This window comes from Chelonoidis abingdonii, chromosome 20 (genome assembly GCF_003597395.2).
Source record: "Chelonoidis abingdonii isolate Lonesome George chromosome 20, CheloAbing_2.0, whole genome shotgun sequence".
Taxonomy (NCBI): domain Eukaryota; kingdom Metazoa; phylum Chordata; order Testudines; family Testudinidae; genus Chelonoidis; species Chelonoidis abingdonii.
Genome location: NC_133788.1, coordinates 22706238 through 22733451, shown reverse-complemented (window position 1 = coordinate 22733451; position 27214 = coordinate 22706238). Strand labels below are relative to the sequence as shown.

At 47.8% G+C, this 27214-nt stretch overlaps 1 protein-coding gene and 1 long non-coding RNA gene across 2 annotated transcripts in view; one reads left to right on the top strand and one right to left on the bottom strand.

The window, feature by feature from the left end:
* NUFIP2 (nuclear FMR1 interacting protein 2) overlaps positions 1-448 on the bottom strand; it is a 30719-nt gene extending 30271 nt beyond the window's left edge. The window contains exon 1 of the mRNA XM_032788762.2: positions 107-448. Within this exon, the coding sequence (XP_032644653.2) occupies positions 107-302 (196 nt within the window). The 5' untranslated portion in view covers positions 303-448. The remainder of the gene's footprint in view (positions 1-106) is intronic.
* Positions 128-21784, top strand: LOC116829751 (uncharacterized). The gene is made up of 3 exons (XR_004374800.2): positions 128-215; positions 1057-1103; positions 20321-21784. It is a non-coding gene; the product is annotated as an uncharacterized LOC116829751 (long non-coding RNA).
* The last annotated feature ends 5430 nt before the right edge of the window (positions 21785-27214 follow it).

The following is a 27214-nucleotide window of genomic DNA, read 5'->3' as shown; positions in this document are numbered from 1 at the left end:
CCCAGGCCCGCTCCCGGGCCTCCCCCGCGCCAGCCCGACCCCTGCCCCCGCTCCCGGGCCTCCCCCGGCCCGAGTTCCAGCGCAGCCCCGGCCCGCTCTCCCGCACCTGTTTTCTTCCTCGGCGTGTCCTGGTGCTGCGGGCCCGCGTGCTTGTGCTCATGTTTCGGCAGCGGCTTCGGCGCGGCCTTGGGGCCGGGCTCGGCCGCGTGCTGCAGGTAGGGGCTCTGCGGGAGGCGCTGGTGGTGGTTGTGGTTGTAGTAGTAGTAGTGGTGGTGGTGGTGGTGGTGCTGCTGCTCCTCCATCGAAAGGGGCTGGCGGGCTGGGCTGGGCTGGGGCGGGCTGGCTGCTGCGCGCTGCTCCGTCCGGGCGCGGGGCTGCTGCCGGGCACGCTCGGCTCGCACTCCGGCTCGGCGAGACGAGAAGTGTGGCGCGGGCACTAGTGCTCCGCTCGACTGGGGGAGCCGGGCGGACTGGCAGCTGCGCTCCGGCAATCAGGGAGCTTCCAGGGCCGCTTTCCCCGCCCCCACGGCCCGCCAGCGCCGTACCACTTACCCTCTGCAGCCTCGCTAGGGCTGGGCCTCCAACGTCAGCACTATGGGCTCTGCCGCCCGTCCGCTCCGCTCTGCGGCCCGCAAGCAGCACTTTCCACACTGGCTGCGAACAAGCAGGCTTCGGTACAGCCAAGCAGATTCCATTTCTGGAGCAATGCGATTGGTACTTTTACTTCGATTTCCCTCTGCATCGACTCCGTTTCTTCCCCTCCCCCCGACCTCTTTTGCAAACTGCAAATTCTCTCGTTATTTTATTTTTCTAACGAAGGAGGGGAGCTGAAGCACAAGGAAAATGCCACCAACCCAACTGAACAGTAATTCAAATAAATAATGCAAACGTTTAGAGAAGCCTGCAAATCATTTTGTATTCTGGATTCATTTTGCATTGCATTCAGATGCTGATCTCTTCATTTCCATGGAGGGATTATAAAGCTCCACAGGGCAGTGTCTGTGTAATTTTCTAAAAGGGCACGGTCCCGTTTTAACCAGTTTTTTCTTTGTGCAGGGAAGAATCAACATTTAAAGTTTCCGAAAGGAAATGAAACACGGCAGGTAAGATCATTTTTGCTGCTAAGAGTAAGTTCTGATTTAGGACTAGTTTAAATGAAAGGGGGTGGGGTGGGGGATATTTTGCCATGGTGTTTTCTAATAATAGTTAAATTAGGGAAAAAAGAACTCATCCAAAACCAGTGTATTTGGCCAGTCGTTTTTTGAATTCCCATTGCTATTATTTCAGCCTTTAAGGGTTGAATAAAAGCTTTTTCCATCTTGATTGTGCAGAAAAGTCTGTCATAATTCTGTTTTGAAACTTTACAATCTCACATCCTGGAAATTAATGTCATGTCCTGATTCAGATTCTGACTTCACTGCCGGATCAAATTAGAGGAAGGTTGGGGAGAAGCAAATACTCATTTAAACATAAATGAGTCAAATCCTGCCATCACTTTCCAGGCAACCATATTTAAATCAGTGAGGTTGCTTGGGTGTATGTTTTAAGCAGAGTTTAGTTTAAATAACTTTCAAAATGAGCAAACTGAAATTGATTGAGCCAGGGATTTAAATTAGCAAATGATAAATTATTGTATTTGCACTAGCCTTTATTTAAGATGTCAGAGTCATGGGTCCTGCCACACCCCCTTGGCTTGACAAGGTTTCCATTATATGCCGGGTTTACGTTTGGTTTAATTGCTCTCCAGCACCCCTGGTCAGAGTCACAGCTTCTTCAGAAAGAAACTTAATTCAACTGCAGGAGTAGTCTGAGAGAGCTGGAACATACTGTCTTATTCTAGAACTCCAGTAGCAGATTATCAGATGAAAGCACACTCAACCAGTTAAACAAAATAGAAGTGATGGAGTCTCACACTCATGTCCATATACAAGGATTCACCAGCACTGTAAGTGAACCTGCTAGATCAGACCATTTCAAGAACCACAAACATGGTTACGTGTGAGACAGACAAGATTCTCCATGACCTTTGCAGGATGTTGTATCCTTGCTTTGCACCATTCACAACAAGATATCAATAACACATCGCTCAAACACTCAGAGACCCTGTTATCAACATCTCATCACTTAAGTACCTGTGCAACTCTTCAATCACGTACAACACACAATTTGGCAAAACAAAGTAGGAAAATAACTACAAAGTGAGTATCTTTAGTGAGAAAAGTTTCCACATAGTAGGAAACATCTATCCCTTGTTATTACCAATACTAGTAAGGAAGAAAATAAGTGTTATTTATGCACTATTTGTCTTAGAATTATTTTGTTGACATAGACTCTTAGAAATGTCAGGGCTGGAAGGGACCTAAAGAGGTCATCTAGTCCAGCCCCCTGCGCTGAGGCAGGACCTGGTAGGGATGGTCTACGTATATTGTCTAACCTGTTCTTAAAATCCTCCAGCCTTGGGGATTCCACAACCTCCGTTGGAAGCCTGTTCCAGAGCTTAACTATCCTTTATAGTTAGAAAGATTTTCCTACTATCTAACCTAAATCTCACTTCCTGCAGATTAACCCCATTACTCTTTGTCCTACCTTCAGTGGATGGGAGAACAATTGTTCACCATTCTCCTTATAAAAGTCCTTATCATATTTGAAGACTGTTATCAGGACATGTCTCAGACTCCTTTTTGCAAGACTAAGCATACCTATATTTTAAACCTTTCCTTGTAGGTCAGGGTTTCTGAACCTTTTATCATTTTTTTGCTCTCCTCTGAACATTCCAATTTGTCTACATCACTCCCAGTGTTTGGCACCCATAACTGGAACAGTACTCCAGCTGATGCCTCACCAGTGCTGAACAGATCAGGACAATTACCTCCTGTCTTACCCACTGCCCCAGTCCAGGGCCTGCAACCCACACCCAACTCTGTCCCAGAGCCCAAACCCCTCCAGCACCCCAAACCCCCTCCCAGAGCCTGCACCCCAAACTCCCTCCCAGAGCCCACACCCCTCCCGCACCAAACTCCCTCCCAGAGCCCACACCCCTCCTGCATCCAAACTCCCTCCCAAAGCCCACACACCTCCCGCACCCAAACTCCCTCCCAGAGTCTTAGGCAGGGGTGGGGGTGGGGGGACAGGACTTGGACCTGTTCTGGGCACCACCAAAAATTATACAAACCTGTCACTATTCTCTTTTCACCCTTAAATAGCATATTTTAGGGACAGCCTTCCAAAATAAAAAGTGTTCTAATGCCATTTATGTCATATCTTATGTTGACTACTCTGTATAAAGTATTTGGGCTGAATCTGATACCCAGATAAGTTGGAAGCCTATAGTTTTGCCTAGAAGCATGGTATGCCCACATCTCGATTACTGTGTACAGATGTGGTCTCCTTACCTCAAAAAAGATATACTGGCACTAGAAAAGGTTCAGAAAAGGGCAACTAAAATGATTAGGGGTTTGGAGAGGGTCCTATATGAGGAAAGATTAAAGAGGCTAGGACCTTCAGCTTGGAAAAGAGGACACTACGCGGGATTGAATAGGTATATAAAATCATGAATAATGTGGAGAAAGTGGATACGGAAAAGTTATTTACTTATTCCCATAATACAAGAACTAGGGGTCACCAAATGAAAGGAATAGGCAGCAGGTTTAAAACAAATAAAAGGAAGTTCTTCTTCACACAGCGCAAAGTCAGCTCATGGAACTCCTTGCCTGAGGAGGTTGTGAAGGCTAGGACTATAACAATGTTTAAAAGAGAACTGGATAAATTCATGGAGGTTAAGTCCATAAATGGCTATTAGCCAGGATGGTTAAGGAATGGTGTCTCTAGCCTTTGTTTGTCAGAGGATGGAGATGGATGGCAGGAGAGAGATCACTTGATCATTGACTGTTATGTTTCCTCCCTCTGAGGCACCTGGCATTGGCCACTGTCGGTAGACAGATACTGGGCTAGATGGACCTTTGATCTGACCCAGTATGGCCGTTCTTATGTTAAGCAAATCAACACTGACAAGTTTATGCTCAGAGCTCTGTCAGTGAATGCACATGCTGTTCCAGGTTACACTTGTCTGTCATGCCAACTTTTGTGTTGCTTTTAATCAGAACTTTACTTGAATGGTTTCATTGCATGGCACCTAGAACCTGTTCTGTGGAGAAATGGAGGTCTTCAGTCCTCATGGATGTTAGTCAGCACTTTTCACCAGCACTAAAATTAACTAAAAATGTGAAGTACAAAAAATATATCTTACTCAGAATTATTCTTTATCATTTTTGAAATTATATTAGTAAGATATAGCTGCAGGAGTATTTTTAGATGACAGAGCTTCTTAAATAAGAGACTCTTCAACCCTCAAGTATAAAACGAGTAATATGCATATGTTCTTTATATTTTTAGGTTGTCATTAAAATATACTTTCAAATGTGTTTGATATTGAAATTGTGAATTCTTATAATTCCAGTATTGTATTTGTGTTTAGTGCCTTTTAGGATCTAATCCGAAAATTATTAGTATTAACAGGAAGCAGGCAGCAACACCTATAATTAAGGTTGCCTAACACTTTCTGCTGTAAGGAAGACACTGTTTCCATTTCCTTGTATTTCGCCAAATTTTAACTGTTTGGGCTGACTTTTTCCATGCTGGTGTCTGCTTCAGGCTAAATTTTTCTGGAATGCTTCAGCAAAAATAATTCTGTCATTTCTGAGAACACGGTTAGAAGAAAATAGGTTGTTTTGCCAAGGTTAAAAAAATTATTATAGTGGTTTTGTTGAAAAATTGTAGCAAATCTTTGCAGTAGGGACTTTGAAATTTGACTGGAGCAGAGGTGTCATTCTGGAGTTAGAAAGCTGCTTTTTGCTGCATTATGAACATTTGGCAGAATTGCAGCTCTCTGGAAATCACCAAGTACACATGCTCAGAAGAGGCTTGTTAGAGTTTAGCAGCTATATTTTCCAAACATTGCATCTGTCCTGGTAGTGCTCCAGTTCAGGGCTCCAGCGGTTAGCACTACTTTCCCTGCAATTGCTATTCGTGGGCCTCAGGAGCCACTGTGGTACTAGAACTTAGAGCAGGGAGACTGTCTCTCCTTTTCTCTTCAGATGCTCCCTGGTAGTGTACAGGCAGCATGGAGAAGAAGGAAGAAGCACCTTAACTTGAATGCAGAGGGGTGAGGAGCACAGACAGGAGCAGGGTGGGGAAGGACAGAAGCAGAGGAGGACAGGGCAGACTGGGGAGGACAGGAACAGAGGGAGATAAGGCATGATGGGATTTTTCATAAATTCCAAGCCCAGAAGAGAGCGTTGTGATCATCTAATCTGATGTCCTGTATAACACAGGCCAGAGAATTTCCCTCAATTAATTCCTAGGGCAGATCTTTTAGAAAAATATCCAATTGTGATTTAAAAATCATCAATGATGGAGAATCCACCCTGACCCTTGATAAATTGTTCCAGTGGTTAATTGCTCTCGCTGTTAAAAAATTATGCCTTATTTCCATTATGGGGGCAGGCAGAGCTGTCCCTTGGGTATGGCAAACTGGGGCAATCGCCCTGGGCCCCGCGCGTCGATACAATCGTGGGGAGGTGAGCGGCAGGTGGGCGGGGGGGAGGCAGGTGGAGGGGTAGATAGCGAGGAGGAGAGCGGTGGGTGGAGGAAGGATGAGGAGGTGAGCAGCAGCCACCAGCAGTCCACCTACCAGAACCTCCCCTTCCCCCCAGCACCTCCTGCCTGCCGGTGGGCCCCACTGATCAGTGCCTCCCCCTCCTTCTCAGCACCTACCTCCTACCATGGCTCAGCTGTTACATGGCACCAGAAGGTGCTGGGGGGAGGGGAGAGGAGGAAGGGCGCAGCACACTTGGGGGAGGGGGTGGAATTGGGGAGGGAAGAGGTGTGGTGGGGATGGAGTGGGGATGGGAAGAAGCAGGGCGGGGTGGGGCCTGGAGGGAAGGTCTGGGCGGAGGTCGGGGGGAGCACCCTCCAGCAGATTGGAAACTCTGCGCCTGTGTCCTGGGCCTTCCCCCCTTGGGATGGCCCTGCACCAGATGCTGGGTCCCCCCAACCCCCGCATGGGCAGGGAGCGGCAGGGGTCCTTCTTGCCATGCACAGCAGCCAGGAGCAGTGGGGGTCCCTCTTGCCGCCCATGGTGGCTGGGAGCAGTGGATACCCCCTGCTGCCCATGGTGGCTGGGAGCAGTGGCAGGGAGCTGCGGGGCTACCCTGCAGTTCCCAGCTGGTGCTGGCAGAAGTCACGGAGGTCTTCTGAAGTCATGGATTCCGTGACCTCCATGACTAAATTGCAGGCTTAATCATAAGGCCTACACACAAGGGGGCTGAATTAACCTTTCACAGACAACTGTAAAACTGACATTACCTAACTTTTGAGAGCTTGACTTTGCAACCTTAAAATACATAATTGTAATGGTTATAATTCAGTAGTGCGCGGAGATCCCAAGCCTCATTGTGCTGGGCGCTCTTCAAAGACAGTCCCTGCCCCACAGAGTTTACAGATTACAAATGTTATTTACACAAAGTGTAGTTGGCAGTTTACAAATCAAACAGCAGGGGGCATTTTTGTTGTGTAGGTGGTAAAGCTTCTCCCACCATAATTTTAACTCCCACACCTACATTTTTTTCTTGTTAGAGATTTGAGGAATCTGAAACGTAATGAGATCTTTGCTAAACCTCCACACTATCTGCGTTTCTTTTAACACTTTACAGGGTACGCACCAGCTTACCACTTGGTTTAAAAAAAAGGTTTTGATTTTTTTTTTTTTAATCTGTAGTTTCTGTGGACTGTCTGTCCATATTAAAGGTAGTTGCAATTTGTTTTTTTTAGGAGCTGTGACACCAGCAGATCATGGCCAGTTCATGCCAAGGTCCCCATGTCTCAGTTGAACCCTGACAAATACAGAGCTGGAATCAGGCTGGCTCACCTGTGTGTTAGTGTTGTTAAAATAGGTATTAGAATGATAAGAATGTGTTTCAGGTTTAGACTTCATTGAATGCTTGTGAGCTGCTGCCTGCATTAATCTCACTTGTAACGTTTGTATCCCAGGTAATATCTGAGCCGTTGTGTTGTGAGCCTTTCTGACTGTGTAGATCACCAGACAAGAGAGACAAATTAGCGTGAAGGGCTGCTCTTCAACAGGAAATGTTACACCCTTTCCAAAAGGAAAGGTCCATTGATACCAGCCCGAGTACTGTGGGACATTGCAGCTAGAATCTCCTTGCATATTGTCAGAAACAGGACACAAGACTTCTGTTGTTCGGCTCTTCTCCTCCTCCTTAAGGTGAGTCATGCAAGTGGACTCTCTCCATCTCCTCTCCCTACCAGCTAAGTTTGCAGCTCAGAGTACAGGGCAGGAGGGAGACAAAAACCCCAAACAAAAAGAATTTGGTATCTCTGTGCTGCTTGGACTCTGAGGGGCAAAGTGTTTGTAGGCATGAGCAAGAGATCCGCAGCTGCTTAGCCTAGGTTAGCCCTAAAGGACATACAGAGCTTGTTGATTACAGAAGCTTAAGATTGTAGCTCATTTGTGTATCTATGTTTACCTCCTTAAACCTTGTAAATAACTCTCTGGTTTCATTTTCCTATTTAATGAATCTGTAGGTAGTTTATTATAGGATTGGCTGCAAACGTTGTCTTTGGTGTGTGATCTGAGGTGCAATTGACCTGGGTAAGTGACTAGTCCTTTGGGGCTGGGAGTAACCTGAATATTGCTGTGATCCTTGGTGTTGGGGACTATCTATCACAAAGATAGGCTCATGTGGGTGCGAGATAGATGCAAGTACCCAAGGGTGGGGGAGGGGGGAACTGTTTGTGACTCTGTGTTAAGTCTGTTATAGTGTCTGAAGAGTTTACACATGATAATTGGTTGGTGGAGTTTAAATATTGAACTCACCACCTATTTGAGGTTTGTGCCCTGCCTCCTAACAGTCTGCCCAGAGTTTGGCACTCACCCCCTCCATCACTGCATTCAGTGTTACAGGGGCATTCCTTGCAGTCCGTGGCAAATTCCCCATTCAGCCCTCAGTCTGGCAAGATGTCTGTGACCCAGGAACAAGGGCCAGGCCAGGCTCCCATCGACTCCGTTGAAGCTGTGTTAAGCCCCAAATCAATAACATGAACACTATTGTGCTTGTTAGACAATGTGTTAAACTTACTTAGCTGCAGGGACTGCATTCTCCAAAGCTCCTCAGGAGGGAAATGATAAGTTCAGCTCCTCCTGCCCCCTCTACTCCCATGTTTTCCCACCTTGCAGCTGCTCCTGCTGACGTCTGTGTGTGACCAGTCTGCTAGGCCTCATGCACAGGGAAGAGGGCATCTTCCCCAAATTCCACATCCACTCCATGTGACAAATAATCCCACCACCAGGCCCAGAGCTTGGGCACAGTCAGTGTCACTATTAGCTCTTTCATTCAGAGCTGGCTCCTACCTTACATGTCTTTAAAATACACTGCTTCTCTCAGAATCCACTGTCCAAAAATGTGCAAATTGAGATCAGTAAGGACTGAATCAGCTGTTTCAAGTGGGATCAAGGATATAACAAAGTTGAATTATGGAGATGGTGGCCTTGGTTCCATATGGTGGAAGTTTGCTTTAAATAATGCTGGGGATTAATTCCAGGGATTTTTTTCTAAGAACAACAAAATATTTCTTTCCAAACTCTCAACGCTCTGTGAAACGTCTAGAAAAATTTCTGTGAAAATTTTAAATTATTTTATTGATAAATTACAAGTTAGAAGCATTTAAAATTAACCAATTTTAATTTTTTTTTACTGGCTTTATAATATTTTGTGTGTCTCTGGTTCAACATTTTTAAAAATTGGAACATCAGACTTGCTGTGTGTCTAAATATTGATCATGGCCTTAGCACAGAATTGAATTCAATATCAATATTTCACCAAGATCTTGAACCTGCAAAGCAGTGAGCACTTTGACCCCAACCCAACACAGCACGTAAGCATGTGTTTAAGTTTGAGCACGTTTTTAGTCCTATTGGGTTGCTGGATCAGGGTCAGACTGCTCAGCACCTTGCAGGATTGATCCCTTGATGATGAATGCATTGTACTGCAGGTGGAGAGGCATTGCACAGCACAGAGCTGGACCGATTCAGCTATACTGATGTAAGATCTCTTGTGTAGCCAGGAGAGAGCTCTCCTGTCAATATAATTAAACCACCCCCAACGAACAGCAGTAGCTATGTCGGTGGGAGAAGCTCCCTGAGCAACATAAGTTTTGCCAACATAAGTGGTAGTGTAGACATCGCCTAAGGGTTGCAGCCACGATTGACAGGTCCTCAGTTAAGATGTCAGAACACCCCCTGCAGTGGGTGCCTCTAGCATCATCCCCTGCAGTCTTCTATCCTCCTGAAGGGCTCACCACTTCCTTGTTTCTCCTCAAGTCCCATCCAGCCAGTCTGTCTCAATTCAATACATTTTAATTGAGTCCAGAAATACCTTATTGGCAGGACAATTGCTGTTAATATGCAAGAGTCATGGAATACTCAGATCTTTGTCAGAGACCGGTATAACCTGCCCAGGACACAGTCATGCAATGGGAACCAGATTGCTCTTGCAGCCTTTCACCTCGAAGATAAGGGTGCATATATTCTCACTGGGTTCAGTTACTACATTAACAAGAGAACGTAACGTTGCATCTAACCTGGAGTCCTGTTTCCTAATAGTGTTATCCATGTTAGGTAAAGTGGAGTCTATCATTAAAGTGTCTTTCTTTGGGGCCACAACGGCCCCAAAGAAAGACAACGTGAAGGATCTTGTGTATGGAGTCTGGGACTGAACTCACCCAAAGAGGTCTGGCAGAGGTAAAAGAGAACGTGAGCTCTTTTTGGCTGGTAGAAATGGATGTGTTGGGCACTTATATTTCTTTCTCTCTCCTGTATAGCAGTTTAAACATGCTCATTTTACAGTATGTACTTTATCAAATCTTTTCTCAACTACATTCAAGATGTATCCTCGTGGCCACTGTGTTGTCAATTCTTCATTTACTCTCCAAAACAACTCCGACATCAAAAACTGTATTTCTGGAGAGCTTGTTAACTTTTATCCATAAATTAGGGTTCTTCAAAAACCTTAGAAATCGTTTCCTCTTTCACACATAATGACAGTATCAATCATCATTGTATTGATATGAAATACCTGATTTTTCTAGGCCTCAGGCCAGAATGGTGTGAATGGGCCTTAATGTAACAGGATCGGACCCAGGGTGTTTTGTGTAGGTATTAGGCGGCATTTGTTTCTGGTGGCTAGATCCATGTTTTAGTAGGACTGGATCTGAGGAATGTCCCTTCTTGTAAACACATTCTTGTGATCACACAGAAGTGGGTAACATATGCTCCCTGTATCTGCCTGAAACACGAAACTTGTTTCTTAAAGTGTGACCAAGTAAGTTGGAGGCGGGTTCTTGGATGCAAAAGGGAAGCCATGCCTGAGGCAGGCTGGCAGGTCAGCCTTAGCCAAGCCTGCCTTTGAGCTTCTGCCGTGGTGATTTGTCCAGGGTTTCACAGAGACTTGGATTTATATCTCCGCCCAGGCTCCTACTGCCTTGAATCATGCAGGAACCTGGTATTCTCCACATGAATCCCACTCTGCAGGCTGCAGACAATGCCACAGAACTACTGCAGCAGGGCCCCAGAGCAGCAGCAACCACGGCAGGCTTGCTGTCTCTCTGGGCAGGGCACGTACCAATGGCTGCTTGCAGGGGACTCTGCTCTCTGGAAGACAAGACAAATACTTTGTGTCTGTTCCCACACAACAGTTATAAGGTCACTCATTCACCACTTCATTTCATTTCATTCACTGATGGACATGACACGTTTCTTTCGTGCAGGGACTTGTGTGTGTAGAGCAGAATGATTAGCACAGGAGGGCACAATTGGGGGTCTCTCAGTGCTACCACAGTACAAATACATATTACTAATACCATTGATTTTTGTAATTATTTATTTTATTATTATTGTTTTATTCATATAGCAGAATTCCAGGGGGCTCAGAGATGGCTGACTAGAATGACTGAGGCACAGGGAAGCTCTCGTTTGAAGAGAGATTGAAATAAATGGAACTGTTTGCCTTAGAGAGGAGATGCGTAAGGAGACAGAGTAAAGGTACACCTCTACCCCAATAGAACGCTGTCCTCGGGAGCCAAAAAATCTTACCATGTTATAGGTGAAACTGCATTATATCGAACTTGCTTTGATCCGTCGGAGAGCGCAGTCCCTGCCCCCCCACCCGGAGCGCTGCTCTACCACGTTATATCCAAATTCATGTTATACTGGATCACGTTATATTGGGGTAGAAGTGGTATACAAGATTGTGAATGGTCTAGAGAAGGTAGATTAGAACTTTGAATAAAAAATCCCCAACGGCCAGAGGTGAGACACTAAAGGGGGAGGGCTCTGAGTTACTACAGAGAATTCTTTCCCAGGTATCTGACTGGTGGGTCTTGCTCACATGCCTAGGGTCACTGATCGCCGATTTGGGATCGGGACAGCATCTTCTCCTGTGTCAGATTAGCAGATTTTTTGCCTTCCTCTGCAGCACGGGGCACAGGTCATTTGCAGGCTTAAACTAGTGTAAATGATGAATTCTTTGTAACTTGAGGACTTTAAACCATGATTTGAGGACTTCAGTAACTCAGTCAGAGGTTAGGAGTCTATTACGCGAGTGGGTGGGTGAGGTTCTGTGGCCTGCGATATGCAGGAAATCAGACTAGATGATCGTGATGGTCTCTTCTGACCTTAAAGTCTATGAGTCTAGGAGAACACAAGAACAAGGGCACATTCAGTGAAACTGAAAAGTAGGAAATTCAAACCTGATAAATTTAATGATTTTTCACACATTGCACAATTGGTATGTGGAACTCCTTGCCACAAGATATAATTGAGGGCAAGACTGTAGCATGATTCCAAAAAGGGTGGCAGTTTATGCGGCTAACAAGACTATCCAGAGTTGGTATAGTAAATATTAATGTATAAACCAGGATGTGGGCAGATGAAGTAGGAGAGTTTAAGGCATAAACCAGCTTCTGACTGCTGGTGGTTAAGTTACTGGTATTGCAGTAGTGCCTGAGGACCCAGTCAGGGATCAGTTCCAGGGGCTAGACACATGTAACAAAAAGACCAGGCCTGGTCCAAAGAGCTTACAATTGGAGTGTGAAACAAGAACCAATAGGAGGAGACAGACAGACAGGGAGGGAAGCATAAAGCAACAATGAAACAATTACGAACAGCTTGCTAAGCAGTGGTCATAGCATATCTGCTCTCACAAACACCTACTACAGGGTTTTTGCCCTTTCCTCTGAAGCATCAGATGCTGGCCATGGTAGGAAACGGGACACTAGATGAGCCCTGAATTCGATTCAGTATTGCAATTCCTGTAGTGTAGGAATTGTTTAGCACTTGTTAAGCATAGGCACTGTACAAGACACGAATTAAAGCTGATCCCTGCCAAGTTGCTTACAATTTTAAGGCCCAATCCTGGAATCAGACCCACGCACTCAGACACATGCACATGGCCTCCCTTTGGCTTCAGGGGGGCCCTACCCATGTGAATCTGATAGCAGGATTGGGGCCCAAAAGACAGACACAGAAAAGACAGGAGGCACTGGCATGGCCAGAGAATGAATAGCCCGGGGTGTTTTTTATGGAAATGACTCATTTCTTGTATTCAAAACTGGAAAAGGGAAGGTCTTTAGGTGGGATCTGGATGTTGGCACAGGCCTTGTCCACACTACACAGTTTTGTTGACAAAAGTCAGGTTTCATTGACAAAACAGTGGAGGTGTACACGCTGGACTGCTCCTTCTGCCAGCAAAACTCTTCTGCTTGGTTATGTCACTGTAAATGGCCTCCAGAAAGTATCCCACTGTGCCCATCCTGACCGCTCTGGTCAGCAGTTTGAACTCCACTGTCCTGTACCCAATTACACACAGGTATCCGCCCCTTCCCTTTTAAAGGCCTGGGAATTTTTAATATTCCACTTGGTTTGCTCGGTGTGGAGAGCTCTCATTGCATCTTCCCAGCTGACTGTGGCAGCTCCACATAGCAAACGCTCACCACTTGGACCACAGATGGGTTGCTGGATCTGCTGGCAGTGTAGGGAGAGGAGGCTGTGCAGTTCAAGATTCACTCCAGCCATAGGAAATTCCATACATATGGTCATATTTCTCGTGCCATGTTGGTTAGGGGCTACGAACGGGACACACATCAGTGCTGTGCGAAGAGAAAGGAGCTGAGGCAAGTGTACCAGAAGGCAAGGGAGGCAAACCGTAGCTCTGGTGCTGCACTGAAGACCTGCCACTTCTGTAAGGAGCTGGATGCATCCTCCATCGCCAAGAGACCCATGGATACTTCGGCAGGGCTGGAGGTGGCGGACAATGGACTCAACCCCAAGGACATAGTCATGAATGAGGCGGTCGAATTGGAGGATGATATGGAGCACATGGCAGGGTTGTCTGGTGGTGCGGCAAGTCAGGACCTCTTTTCCACTCCGGAGGAGTCTAGCCAGTCCCAGCAGTCCGTCTAGTGCATATGATGCAGGAGAGGAGAGCCGTGGTAAGTGATCTTTTTGAGTTGATGCTGCTCGGTTATATGAGGTAGAACTATCCTTTGCTCTGTATATTGTAGAAGTAGATGAAGGGATTGTACAAGACTAGCTGACTACAAATCCCAATCAGGAATCATCACAATGGTCATGCAAGGTGGCAAGTTAACAAAGTATGACAGAGTGCTGTATAGAAAAAAACATTACTGGTTCTCATTGTCAAAATTGCCTCAAAGCTTCGCTGATTTGAATAGCACCCCCCCCTCTTGTGCCCCTCTAATATCCCTGGTGTCTGGCTGTTCAAATTCAGCAGCAAGACAATCCGCCTCTGTGATCCACCCTGGGGGAAGCTTTTCACTTTTAGCCTCATAAATATTATGGAGCGTGCAGCAGGCTATGACCACAGGAATATTTTCCTCATTTAGGTCTAACCTGCCATAAAGGCAGCACCAGCACACTTTTAATCTACCAAAGTCACATTCTACAGTCATTCTGCACCTGCTCAGCCTATTGTTGAAATACTCTTTGCTGCTGTCCAGGTTTCCCATATAAGGCTTCACAAGCCATGGGAGTAAGGGGTACGCTGGTCTCCCAGGATTACTATGGGTATTTTAACATCGCCCACTGGAATCTTCTGGTCTGGAAAGAAAGTCCCTACTTGGAACTTTCTGTACAGGTCAGTGTTCCTGAAGATGCATGCACCATGTACCTTTCTGGACCATCCCGCATTGTTGGTGAAATGCCCACAGTGATCCACAAGTGCCAGCAATACCATAGAGGTACCCCTTTTTATTGATGTACTCCATCACAAGATGGTCCAGGGCCAAACTTGGAATATATGTGCCATCTGTGGCACCGCCGCAGTTAGGAAATCCCATTGCTGCAAAGCCATCATAGAATCATAGACTCAGAAGGGACCAGTATGATCATTTAGTCTGACCTCCTGCACAATGCAGGCCACAGAATCTCACCCACTCACTCCTGTATCAAACCTGTCTGAGCCATTGAAGTCTTCAAATCATGGTTTAAAGACTTAAAGGTGCAGAGAATCTTCCAGCAAGTGACCCATGCCCCATGCTGTAGAGGAAGTTGAAAACCCCCCAGGGCATCTGCCCATCTGCCCTGGAGGAAAATTCCTTCCCGACCCCAAATATGGTGATCAGCTAAACCCTGAGTATGTGGGCAAGACTAACCAGCCAGACACCTAGGAAAGAATTCTCTGTAGTAACTCAAATCCCACCCCATCTAACGTCCCCCCATTAGGCATATTTACCGCTAGTAGTCAAAGATGAATTAATTGCCAAAATTAGGCTATCCCATTATACCATTATTTCACACACATTGCCAAGAGTCACAGTCCTTTGTAGCAGAATGCGATTAATAGCCTTGCATACTTGTGTTAATGCAGCCCCATGGTCGACTTCTCAACTCCAAACTGATTTGTGATTGACCAGTAGCAGTCTGGAGTCACCAGCTTCCACACAGCGATCGCCATGCACTTCTCCATCAAGAAGACAGCTCTCATTTTGATGTCCTTGTGCCACAGTGCTGGGGCGAGCTCTGCACGCACTGACTGGAAGGTGGCTTTCCACATCTAAAAGTTCTGCATCTACTGCTCGTCATCCAGTCCTGCATAACGATGCAATCCCACCACTCAGTGCTTGTTTCCAGAGCCTTAAAGCTATGGTCCACCGAGTTCAACTGCTCCAGGAATGCCAAAAGTAATCTGGTGTTGTATGTTTCCATGGCACACAACAGGTCAGGCAACTCTGATTCTCATTAAGAGTCTGAGCTCGTCATATATTGCATGACCATCCTCAATGTGTTGATAACAGTGATCGCAACAGTAAAGCGCACTGCAGGATCCAAGCTTTCAGACGGAGATGGCGGGTGCATATTAAACTGGTACTGTTGAAAAATGCTATGAAATGCAGTTGGAAACCCATGGAATGATGGGACAAAAAAAATGCATCATGGGACATTGAGCCCATGTGGACCATGATGTGCTGCAATCCATTCCACCTTCCCACAACTCCTGGCTGCAGAAGGGGGCGAGGAACACAATGGGATAGTTACCCCCAGGGCACTGCTCTCTCTGTCGATGCTAGACTACCAACTGTGGACACGCTCCGCCGACAGAAGGAGCATTGTGTGAACACGCACAAGCAATGTCATTATACTGGTTTTTGATTGTCAGCATATCATGCAAAAATATCATGGGACTTCTCTGAGTGCCATTAAATATTAATATGATTGATTATCAATGAGCATCTTTAGACTGATAGACACTGTCCTGGTCCTGGAAGCGTACACAATGCAATCCTTAACCTCTTGGGTCCAATTCAACAAGGAGACCACACAAAAATCATTCTTACCATAAACAATCCCGAGGTTTGTCTCATTGGCACTTTATCTAATGGCTGCTAAGATACAGAAATAGTAGAAGGAGAAAAATGAAACAAGAAAGAGCAGCATTACATTGCTATGGCAACTGGAATTTTCAATCTAAATCCCTTTTTGGAAAAGAGGTTTAATATCCAGAGTTCTGCAAAATGCTTGCCAAACAGATTCATTCATATTATGTCAGCTACTGTTACCCTCCTAGGGCCCGATCCTGCAACTGGTTCCACACAGACCCTTTGTGAGCACACAAATGTGCAAGGATCTGCTCCAATAGGCCAGGGCAATTCTATTGGTCAAACACTGCACCCCAGAATACCCCTGGCTCTGCACAGTCACTGTAGGATTGCTTTCTAAGAGTTTGATCGGTCACCAGTGGGGTTTTGGGGATCACCTCTCCTTTCTCTCTGGTCTCTGATCAGTAAAATCACAAGTGATTCCAGAACCTTTGGTGAGGGACAATGCTGGCTTTGTGGTGGCATCCCCCTTTCCTGCAGGCTATACCAGTGTCTGCAGTATCTTTGCTTAGACGTGCTGTTATTTTAAGTGCCATCAGATCAGGGATTATAGAAATTAAATTCTCTTTGCCCAGATTCTGGTCCCCATACTCACCCCAAGGAGCATTCTGCCTAGCGGATAGCCCCACTGAAGGTACCATTCAATGTGAGTAAGAGGATGAGCATCTGGCCCTTTGGCAATCCATTGCACCTTCTGTCTGTGCCATTTTGGGGGAGAGAGACAATGGGTCACATCTCTCCCAGCTGTGCCTGGCCAGGAAAGAGATTGCTACTCTTAGGCTCAGATATACCTGCATTCCACACACACACACATTGTGGGGTGTGAGTGGTTATTGCTGACTCAGGGCACAGAGGTGGTGGGAAACGCAGTACATATTAAAGCAGTGAAGCCCTGGTGTTTGCTGCTCCTTCCTTTGGTTTCTGTGCCCATCTTAACTGGGTGCAGCCAAAATGGGTTTTGTTTCCTGTGAGAGGCAGGGACAAAGCGCCTGTTTCCTACAGATAGCTCAAATGCTTCTGGAAGCCTATCTGACAGCCAGTAACTCTGTATGCAGGAGGGGGAACCCCATGTTTGTGAACCATGGGTCATGGACCAGAGAGACCGAGGTGAGGGTGCAAGGGATAGCTCAGTGCTTTGAGTCTTGGCCTGCTAAACCTAGGGTTGTGAGTTCAATCCTTGAGGGGATCTGGGGCAAAATCAGTACTTGGTCCTGCTAGTGAAGATAGGGGGCTGGACTCGGTGACTTTTCAGAGTCCCTTCCAGTTCTGAGATTGGTATATCTCCAAATGGGGCCACCTCAGGTCACATTGTTTTCTTCAGTACTGTTTCTAACACCTTGTCAAGTCTCATTTTCAGTGCCCTCCCCCTATCCCTTGGGAGGCTAGTCCATGATCTCAGTCTTGGCTACCTTGGGATTAGCCACAATTTGTGCCAACACCGTAGCTGCACCAATGCTGAAAGGTAAAGCCCCGGTTTGCACCAGCAGGGCTTTCCCCTGCTTGAAATGGAGGGGTGCAGATTATGGCTTAGAGCAGCTTCCTCTGTTTGTCCGGGGGTCCCCACCAGGGGTGGGTGCAGGTGACTGGAGTTGGGGCAAATGCCCACGAAGGCCAGGCTCTAGAGCTTTCACTGTCAGGAAGCTTTGCCTGCTACCCAGACTCCAGTTTCCTCTGCTGAATTCTGCCCCATTGGCAGGGTAGTGGGAAGTGGCCTCCCCATTGCATGAGGCAGCATGTTTACGAGAACAGCAGCATTTTACATCTGCTCTGCCCAGGGCTCCAGGAGGCCGAAGGCAGTGGGATGCTTTACGTCTGCCTGGGGTGGGGAAGGAGGTGGGTTGCTGAGTTGCTACTGCCTCCCATTATACACACAGCTTTTGGAAAGGACCAGAGGCTGATGAGTGGCAGGCGCGGGTAGGTGGGGAGTAGTCCCACTGAGTAGGGGGAGTGGGCCGTGGGGAGAGCTGTATTATCATGTTCACTTCATTGGCCTTGCTAACATTCAGCTTCCCAGGCTCTCTGGATGAAGTGAGCTAAAGCTCTGTACATTATCTCCCAACAAGGTCCGAAAACATGCAAACAAAACGAAGTCTCCTTCCACTGTGTGGCAAACAGCTCTTCAAATGAGCCCTTCCAAGAGAGCCAGTTGCCTGTCCTGAGTGCACCTGCACTCCCGAGAGCTTCTTGCTACAGCAGGCTGCAGTGGTGGCCCCCAGCCCTCTCCTCGCTAAGCCTTGCACCGGAGACCTGCATTTCTTTCTGTCATGTGGTTTGAGTGAGAGTTCATAGGTGCCTTCAGGGCACTCTGGCAACAGCCTGTGCCCAGTGCAACCAGCATGGAGTAAACACTCTCCCATGGAGCCTCTAGTGCCCCCAGGAAAAAGGGTGAGACATTGGACCCGCCCTGGCAAAGCTGATCCCCCTGGGGGCCCCGTGAGCTTGGTTCACCATGTGACCTCTTGTGCCATGTCCCTGAAGCTATCCTGGCATAAGCCCCTGTCCCAGTTTCTATCTGGAAGAGGGCACTGCACATAGGGAGTGCCTGTGTCCCCAGGCCTTTGCACATTAGACAGTCCTATGTCACACCAGCCCAGACCACAGGGCCCAGCGTAAAAGATGAGGAGGTGGTGTTGGCCAGTGGACAGGTCTTGGAGCCCGAACACCTGGGTTCTTTCCCAGTTCTGGCCCTGAGCTGCTGGGTGACCTTGGGTAAGTCACATCCTCCCTGTGCCTCAGTCTTTCTTCCTGTAAAGCACTTGGAGCTCTGTGCAAGAGAAGAGCTGAGTGTCTCCGCACAACTAGGACACCTGCATGCATGGATATTTGCACCTGCATTGATAGTGTTTGGAGAAAGTCCAGAGAAGAGTAACAAAAATGATTAAAGGTCTAGAAAACATGAGCTATGAGGGAAGATTGAAAAAATTGGGTTTGTTCATTCTGGAGAAAAGAAGACTGAGAGGGGACATGAGAACAGTTTCCAAGTACATAGAAGGTTGTTACAAGGAGGAGAGAGAAGAATTGTTCTTGTTAACCTCTGAGGATAAGACAAGAAGCAGTGGGCTTAAATTGCAGCAAGGGAGGCTTAGGCTGGACATGAGGAAGAACTTCCTAACTGTCAGGGTGGTTAAGCACTGGAACAAATTGCCTAGGGAGGGTGAGGAATCTCCCTCATTGGGGATTTTTAAGAGCAGGTTAGACAAACACCTGTCAGGGATGGTCTAGAATAGATCATACTTCATCCTGCCTTGAGTGCAGGGGACTGGATTAGAAGACCTCTCGAGGTCTCTTCCAGTCCTATGATACTATGGAGCTGGTGGGAGGTGAAAGTTCTACAGAGACTGGGTGGAAGCTACACAGGGAAGGGGACAACTGATCAAGAAGCTGTCAAGTCCTACCACGCACAGTGAGTAGCATAGTATCATTGAGAAGTGGCCTTTGTTATTAAACAAAGTGTTGACATGGCTGCAAGCTTCCTCCCTGTGTCCTCCTTTTACTAGGGCTGTTGGGTTTAAAGGAGATACCCTGAGCCTCAGGGAGTACACACCATGAATGTAAAAGCTGTTGGAGCCGTGGGCACATGCTATGGAAGAGCTCAAGGAGTGCAGCATGGTGTGCAGACGCTCTGATGTCAGGTTAAACCTGTTTACGTTGGTTTTGCTTGCACCACGGTACAGCGGGCCCAGGAAACATCTTTTCTCCCCATGAATAAGGGGAGCAACCAGTTGTTCCCTGAGCATTGCAAGGGCCTGTAAGTTTGTGCGTACACATGCAATGTCCTGCACACAGACTGTATGCATAGATCCCACAGCCATGTACTCCAGCAGGGGTTCCACCCTGCTGGGTGCTCATATAGGCAATCAACCCTCCATATAAGCACAGTGCATTTCAAAGCTGCAGCCTGACACCGTGGGGCAAAAAGGCATTTCCTCCCTACTTGACCTAAATTTGAGATGTTTGTGCCACCCTGGAGGATGTGGGAGAGGCCCACCAGGACTGGGCCCCTCCTGCCAGCTCAGGCAGGCTGGCAATGCATCCCCCATGCACAGAGAAGTCCTTTCACCTTCCTGGGCTCAAAAGCAGGGGGATTTCTTTAATGCCAGCAGTCCTGCAGAGAACGCAGGAGACAGTCTAGTGTGCTGCAATTTACAGGCAAGGCCAGTTATGTAATGTGCTTTTCTCCTGTTTCCAGCTTGTTAGCAGAGGAGATGGCTCCTGAAATGGTTCCACCGCTGCATCTGATACCGGGCAGAGCAGGCATTCTCAGGGTCTTGTGACGCTCTAGTGGGAAAGCACATTATTTTTGCGGAGCTGGTCTCACACACCAGCCTGAGCCTTTTCTACTTCCTTTCAGATGATGGGTAAGAAAGCCTGCTGAGACCCAACTCCCACTAGTGCAAACCTACCTTCAGCTGGGATCCAGAGGCACCAGTATCTCAAGAATTATTGCAATAGGAAGGGTCCTGGGACAGCAGAACCAGCCAGCAGACTGAAGCCCATGCATCACAGCCACCAGCAGGGGGACCTATGCACCAAGCAGACCCACTCCCTCACAACATCAGTGTGAGGTAAGAATGCCCAGACCTGTGGACATCAGCATCCCCATCACACGTGCTGTCTCCAGGGGCTTGGAAAGGTGGCCAGGTCAGTGTGCTCTGGGGTAAAGCTCAGTGGGCTGGGTCCCAGCTCAAAGGGCCCTGGAGAGTTTTAACCAGATTAAAAAACTAAAAACCAGTTCGAACTGATCAGCTGCGCAGTAGGGCGTAAGTGAGCATCAGCTTCCATGGGAGTTGGACCTATTTATTTCAGGCCCTCAGCCTGGACTTAATTAACTCATTAGCAGAATCCTTTACATCCAGGGCCCAGACTTGCATTGGGTGTGGTCTGGTCCTTACGTATCACTGCAGCCAAGACCCGAACCAGGACCCTGATGGCCTGGAGTCAGCAGCTCCCCAAGGTGAACCAGTCAGGAATTCTCTCCTGGACCAAGCTGATAAGAACTCCCTTGAATTGCTCTTGTCTGCAGTCATCGCCCTGGCTAGGCTTCTAGGGTCTGCACGGGGCCAGTCTGAGCTAGAAGCTGCCACCCCCTTGTCCAAGCTAGCAGAAGCTCTAGGGGGCTGCTCATGGCTGGAAGCCCCTTGCTGTTTGTCAAGGCAGTTGGAGCTGTGCTCAGCTGAGGGTCACCTCCTTCTGTATGGTGTAGGAGCCATTTTGTATTGGCCATAGCTGCAGATGGCTCTTTGCAGGTCCTGCGAGGGCCTTTCACAAGGTGTTCAAGTGAAAGTAACTAACACTTGCCTCAGTTATGGCGCTTAGTGAAAAGCAGCCTTGGTTGACCACGTGGTGCTTGGCAAGCAAATGATCCTGAAGGAGTCCAGTTGCATAGGCTAGTCTGGTGAAAGAAATACGTAAAATAGCCAGGAAATAGGACACTTTTGAAAAATGGCTGCTGCTTCTGACTGTGACCCCAGCGGGAAGTATGTTCAAACCCCACTCTGTGACTGGCTCCGTCTCGCACCCTCTATGTTGTCACCCAGAGCCCCACACCACGTTGGAGGGTGGAGTCACAGAGCTGATGTGTTCGCTGGCTGGGAATGAAGGGCTTTACCCTGGCAGATGGCCTGCATGCTGCCCCACCCACGCATGCTGATGCTGGCCACTGCCCTAGAGGGGAGCCTGCAAAGTGCTGCCTGTCAAAGCATCACAGAAATCAAATCCCAAGAGGAAAAGGCTTGCAGTGAAAACACTCCATCTTAGCTGGTGACACAACCCGGGAGGAGGCTTGGTCTGCCCCACATCTTGCCCTTCTCTGTCTCTCTCTGCCATGGTTCAGCATTTCTCGTTCCTAAATCCCGGTCAGCTGGTTAACCTGCAGACCTTTCCCCTGGGTTTACCTGGCTCCTCTGACCATGCCAACGCGCATGCTCCAGCTGATCTCCCGGCTACCTTTCCGAAGGAGTCTGACCTGTGAGCTATTCTTAGCTGTGCTGTAAAATCATGGCGCTATTTTGATCCCATCTCTGTACTGTAAGCTGCAGGCTGCTGACAGGCTCTGCACCACCATGTGTGACGAACACCTTATCTGTGAACAAGGCTGGATTGTGACCTTGTACCTGGGCTTGTCTGCCTTGCCCAGGGCTACAGGCTCTCCACACCAGGATCTGGTTTATGGGCATTTCAGGAATGAGCACCACATGGCTTGGGGATGACAGAAGCTGGCCGGGGCTCCTGCCATGCTGTCCTTTGGCCTGCGCCGCTTCTGGGACTGCAGAGGATGCTGCAGATCCACTGGCCCCATGCTGAGAGAAGGGTGTTACATGGAACTCTGTGCAGGATGGGAGAGGGGAGCCTTGCACATAGGCTCATGCTGGTCTGATGGAGCTCTGGTGCCTGGGAGATCCAGCAGGAAGTGCCGGGCAGAGGGCTGGCTGGCCTGAACACTTGTTCTCTCTAAAGGAGGAAATCTGGTGGGGCTGTGCAGCAAATGTGGAGCATGAGCAATCTGATGGGAGTTGGGGGAGGGGAGAAGCAAGTGGAACTGTATTTAGCAGAACTGGAAGCCAGGAGGATAGGGGAGATGAGCTGGCTGAACGGGGAGCAAAGGAACCCCCTGAATCAGTGAGAGTGAGTGAGTCAGATGGGAGGGGAGGAAGAGTGAGGCAGGGAGTGCGGGTCACCCCAAACAACTGCCCCTCCAATAAGCCCAGGAGGGCCTCATCTCACCTTTGCTGTTTGCAGGGGACCCTATAGCCATTCCACTTTATATGGCAGGGATAGGCAACCTACGGTGGCACAGAAGGTGATTTTCAGTGGCACTCACACTGCCCAGGTCCTGGCCACCCATCTGGGGGGCTCTGCATGTTAATTTACTTTTAAGTGAAGCTTCTTAAACATTTAAAAACCTTAGTTACTTTACAGACAACAATAGTTTAGTTATTTATTATAGACTTATAGAAAGAGACCTTCTAAAAAGATTAAAATCTATTACCGGCACGCGGAACCTTAAATTAGAGTGAATAAATTAAGACTTGGCACAGCACTTCTGAAAGGTTGTCGACCCCTGTTATATGGGGTTAGGTAGCCCCCTCCCCACAGCTTCAAGGTGACTAGGGGCCTTGCATCTACAAGGCTGTTTAGGTGACTGTCCCCTGCCCCCCACCACTAGGATTTCTGGGGGACAGAATGAAGATCCTAGAGGGGAGCAGGAGCATGGAAAACTCTTTCCCTCTCACTGCAGCTCCTCAGGCCAGGAGGATCTTATATTCTCTAGCACGGCAGCAGAGAGCCTGCAGAGGGTGTTAAGGATCATGAAACACTTCTAGCTCTAGTCCTATTTACAGCTGCAGTGGGGGGTTTGCTTGCCAAACCTTGCTGCCCTATTCCTGAATCTAAAGTGAGATGGGACCTACAGGGCTTGTTGGGAGGCTGGGGGAGATCTGAATGGACCCACAAGGGTGAGACTTTCCCTTCAAAGTGGGACTCCACCTAGAGCAACATGGAGCTGTTGATCCACTCCTGTCCCCCTGTGAAGTAAGCTGCAGGGCTCAGACTACAAGCTCCATGAGGAAGCAGGCCCCAAAGGGGAGTCATTCCAGCTCTGAGTGTGGGTCAGACTCCTGTTGTCCTGACCTGATTGCTCCTGCAGAGCTCCTGCCCTCTGGACTTTCCCACAAAAGCTTGCTTCTGCCCCTACCCAATGCTCCTAACAAGCTGCATTTCCACGGTGTTGTGCTTTAGAAACTCCAGCACAGCACCACTTGTACATTGCCCGAGCAGGTTGTGAGTAACAGGACCCTGTCAGCTGTCCAAATGGTGCCTGTGCCCTGCCCATCTGTACCTCCAAGTCTCCTGGCACCATGTCATGCTTGCTCTGCACAGCGCTGTGACATGACCATCTGAGCAACACAGCATCTGACACAGCTTTGGGGGTGATGTCAGTGGGCATTAGGCACTAGGTCGGGGCTGGGGCTTGAGGTGCCCTTTGGGTATAAAGCAAATTTCCAGGAAAAAAACTGGTTTGGATAGAAGCTGGTCCTCACCAAAGCCCTAAATGGCAGGTGCTCATTCCATTAGCAGCACCTGCCTCCTGAACACTAGAATCTGCAACATCAGGCTGGAAGGGACCTCGGGAGGTCAGCAAGTCCAGCCCCCTTCGCTGAGCCTGGACCAAGTAACCCTAGACCAGCCCTGACCCGTGTGTGTCCAGCATGTTCTTAAAAGCTTCCAGTGATGGGGATTCCACAGCCTCCCTCGGAAGCCTGTTCCAGAGCTTCACTACCCTGAGAGAAAGTATTTTCCTAATATCACAAAAACAACGAGGAGTCCGGTGGCACCTTAAAGACTGACAGATTTATTTGGACAAAAGCTTTCTTGGGTAAAAAACCTGCTTCTTCAGATGCATGAAGTGAAAATTACAGATACAGGCATGGATAGATATTGGCACATGAAGAGAAGAGAGTTTCCTTACAAGTGGAGAACCAATGCTGAAGGCCAGTTTAGTCAAGGTGGATGTGGTCTACCCCCAATAACTGATGAGGAGGTATCAATACCAAGAGAGGGAAAATTGCTTTTGTAATGAGCCAGACACTCCCATTACCCATTCAAGCCCAAATGAATGGTGTTAAATTTGCAAATGAATTGTAGCTCAGCAGTTTCTCTTTGAAGTCTGTTTTTGAAGTTTTTTTGTAGAAGGATGGCTATTTTTAAATCTGTTATTGAGTGTCCAGGGAGATTGATGTTACCTTGCCTGATCTGTGGCTACTTCTTATAAACCTATTATCCTCTAGGTGCTTACAAGCTGATTGTTTAATAATTTGTTCCAGTATCTTTCCAGGTATCGCTTAGTTTGAGGCTTGGGAAGGTTTTATATGCTCAGTTTTACTGGGTCTGTTTCCTATTGAATCACCCCTCTTGGTAGCCAGGGAAGGCTCAAGTAACAATGTGAGCAGGTGTTGTTCCTGTCCTGCTCTCAAATACAGTGCACATGCTTTATAGAGCCCAGACACCCCCTGCCTGGAGATTTGTTGGAATAAACACAGATATAAACAATCAGGTAACAAAGTTCAGCTCAGACTTTCTGCCCAGACTCAGTTGGTCGGATGGGTCCTCCCTCAGGAATGCTCAGCCCATGTCCTGGAGATCTAGTTTCTAAGACAGCCACTCCCATCTCCTTTCTCTCTGGCTGGGACAACAAGCCGCCTGCCTTAGGGAGTCTCCAGGACCCATGTACCCACTTCCAGTAGGAGCAGTTCCTGATAACAGGATAGACTGTTTCAGGCAAGTACTGCCAATCTGTTAAAGGCAGATTCATTCCCTTCTCTGGGGTTTTCTTTCTTTTGAGTGATGCTGTATTTTGTTGGCTGTTTCAGCTTGCTGCAGAGGTTGCTTTAGCTGGTCTCCCTTTTCCGCAGGCCTGATCTATGTTACATATGGTGCAATCTTCATGGTAGTGAAATCGATCAGCCATTGGAGCGTATCTTGTTCAAGACTGTCAGATCAGGTTAGTCGAAACATTTTGTTGGTTGGTTGTTTTGATGCCAACCAGACGGTGTGATGGCTAGGATAATATTTTTGTTTTAATGTATCGTTTTTTGGAACAGAATGGACCAGAACTGGGGTGGATCTGTGTGATGGAGTAGGGACTGTCTGTGTGGGGAATGGGAGAGCTGGGGACATCTTTAGGTGAGGGACAGGATTTAAGCCTGTAACCTGAGCCAGGTAGGGGGAGGAGGTCAGCACCTTTGCCCGGGAAGCTGGACAAAGGAATCGGCCGGCTGGAGGGAGTTAGTTCAGTTTCGGTTTTGGGCTGTGTGGTTGGAATTCAGGGAATCCCAAGCTGGGGACTAAGCTTCCTGAACCCCCAGAAGGACACGATTGAGGGGCCCTGGCTGTGCCTACAAGCTCTCCTGTAACCTGCATTCCTGTTGTCCAATAAACCTTCTGTTTTACTGGCTGGCTAAGAGTCACTGTGAGTCCCAGGAAGAGGGGTGCCGGGCCGGACTCCCCCACACTCCGTGACAGTCTGCGAGGGACAGTGAATGCACTTGAGACTGATATATCACCAGTAACATTGAGTCAGGACCAGGAGTCTTTGGATCCAATGGGCATTCAGTGGCCCTTCCTTTCCACAGGGAGCTATGCACAGCACCAGTACTGAGCATCGTATGGTGCAAATACTTGACTAAGACTGAATAGTCGAGCATTCTTTGTTGCATTTTTTCCATCCCGCACTTCAGCAGCCTTGCTTAGGGATTTCACATACACAGGACAATAAACATTGTGTAGTGAGAATGTCTGACAAAATGGAGAGAACGGGTAACCTGTCAGTTCATGCAAAGCACCAGGTTTTCCTCATAGCAGGGCTGCTACTATCTATCTATCTCTAGGTCCTTATGCTTCACCCATCATTGCACCTGTTACCTGAGTCCCACTATTAAAGCACTACTGAAATCAGGTTATCACTTGTCTTCAACAGATTTCCACTCCCACACTGCAAGCATTTTACTAGATAATACAATGGGGTCATTTTTCAGAAGGAATCTCCAGTATGGACAGTTGTCTGCATGGCAAGACATCAGCACATACAGTAACGAAGTACATCAGCTCGCCTCACAGACAGTAAACCGTCAGTTGTGCAGACTCAGACAAGTGCACAGAATATGCTTTTCTTGCCCTTCTCCTGTGTCACCTCTAGAGAGGGCAGCTGTAAAGGAAGAAATAAAAACTGCAGCACAAACTCCGACTGGTAATCTGTGACTCAGGATATTCAAACAGACAGGAAAGATGTCTGCCTGTTTTCAGCTGTGCCTGGATAGCAGCACTGGGGCACCAGCTCTGGGCAGGAGGGCATTAGACTCCCCATGCACAGCAGTATGAAGGAAAACCCCCCTAAGGCACTGAGATCAGGATGTAAATCACGTGAGTACACTTCACGTGCTGTCAAGTTAAATGAGTGAATCAGCAGATCCCCAGTGCAGTTAAAGGTGACCAGCCCATGGAGTGAGCCTTCCATATCCTTACCACCACCACATCATGTCTTGGAGGTATTATCTCTTGGGGTGAAGGAAGTTCAGTCTCCAGAAGCCATGCAGTTCTTGGTTTGTCTGCCAAGAATGCCCACAAGGGGACCAGTATATGTTGTCGGTGTTTGTATCTACTGTGACAGACCCAAACCAGTGAGGTACAGGAGTCTGGTCGAGGGCAAATATACTGGTCACTGGGTGAGTAGTTTTCTGTTCCCTGAGTG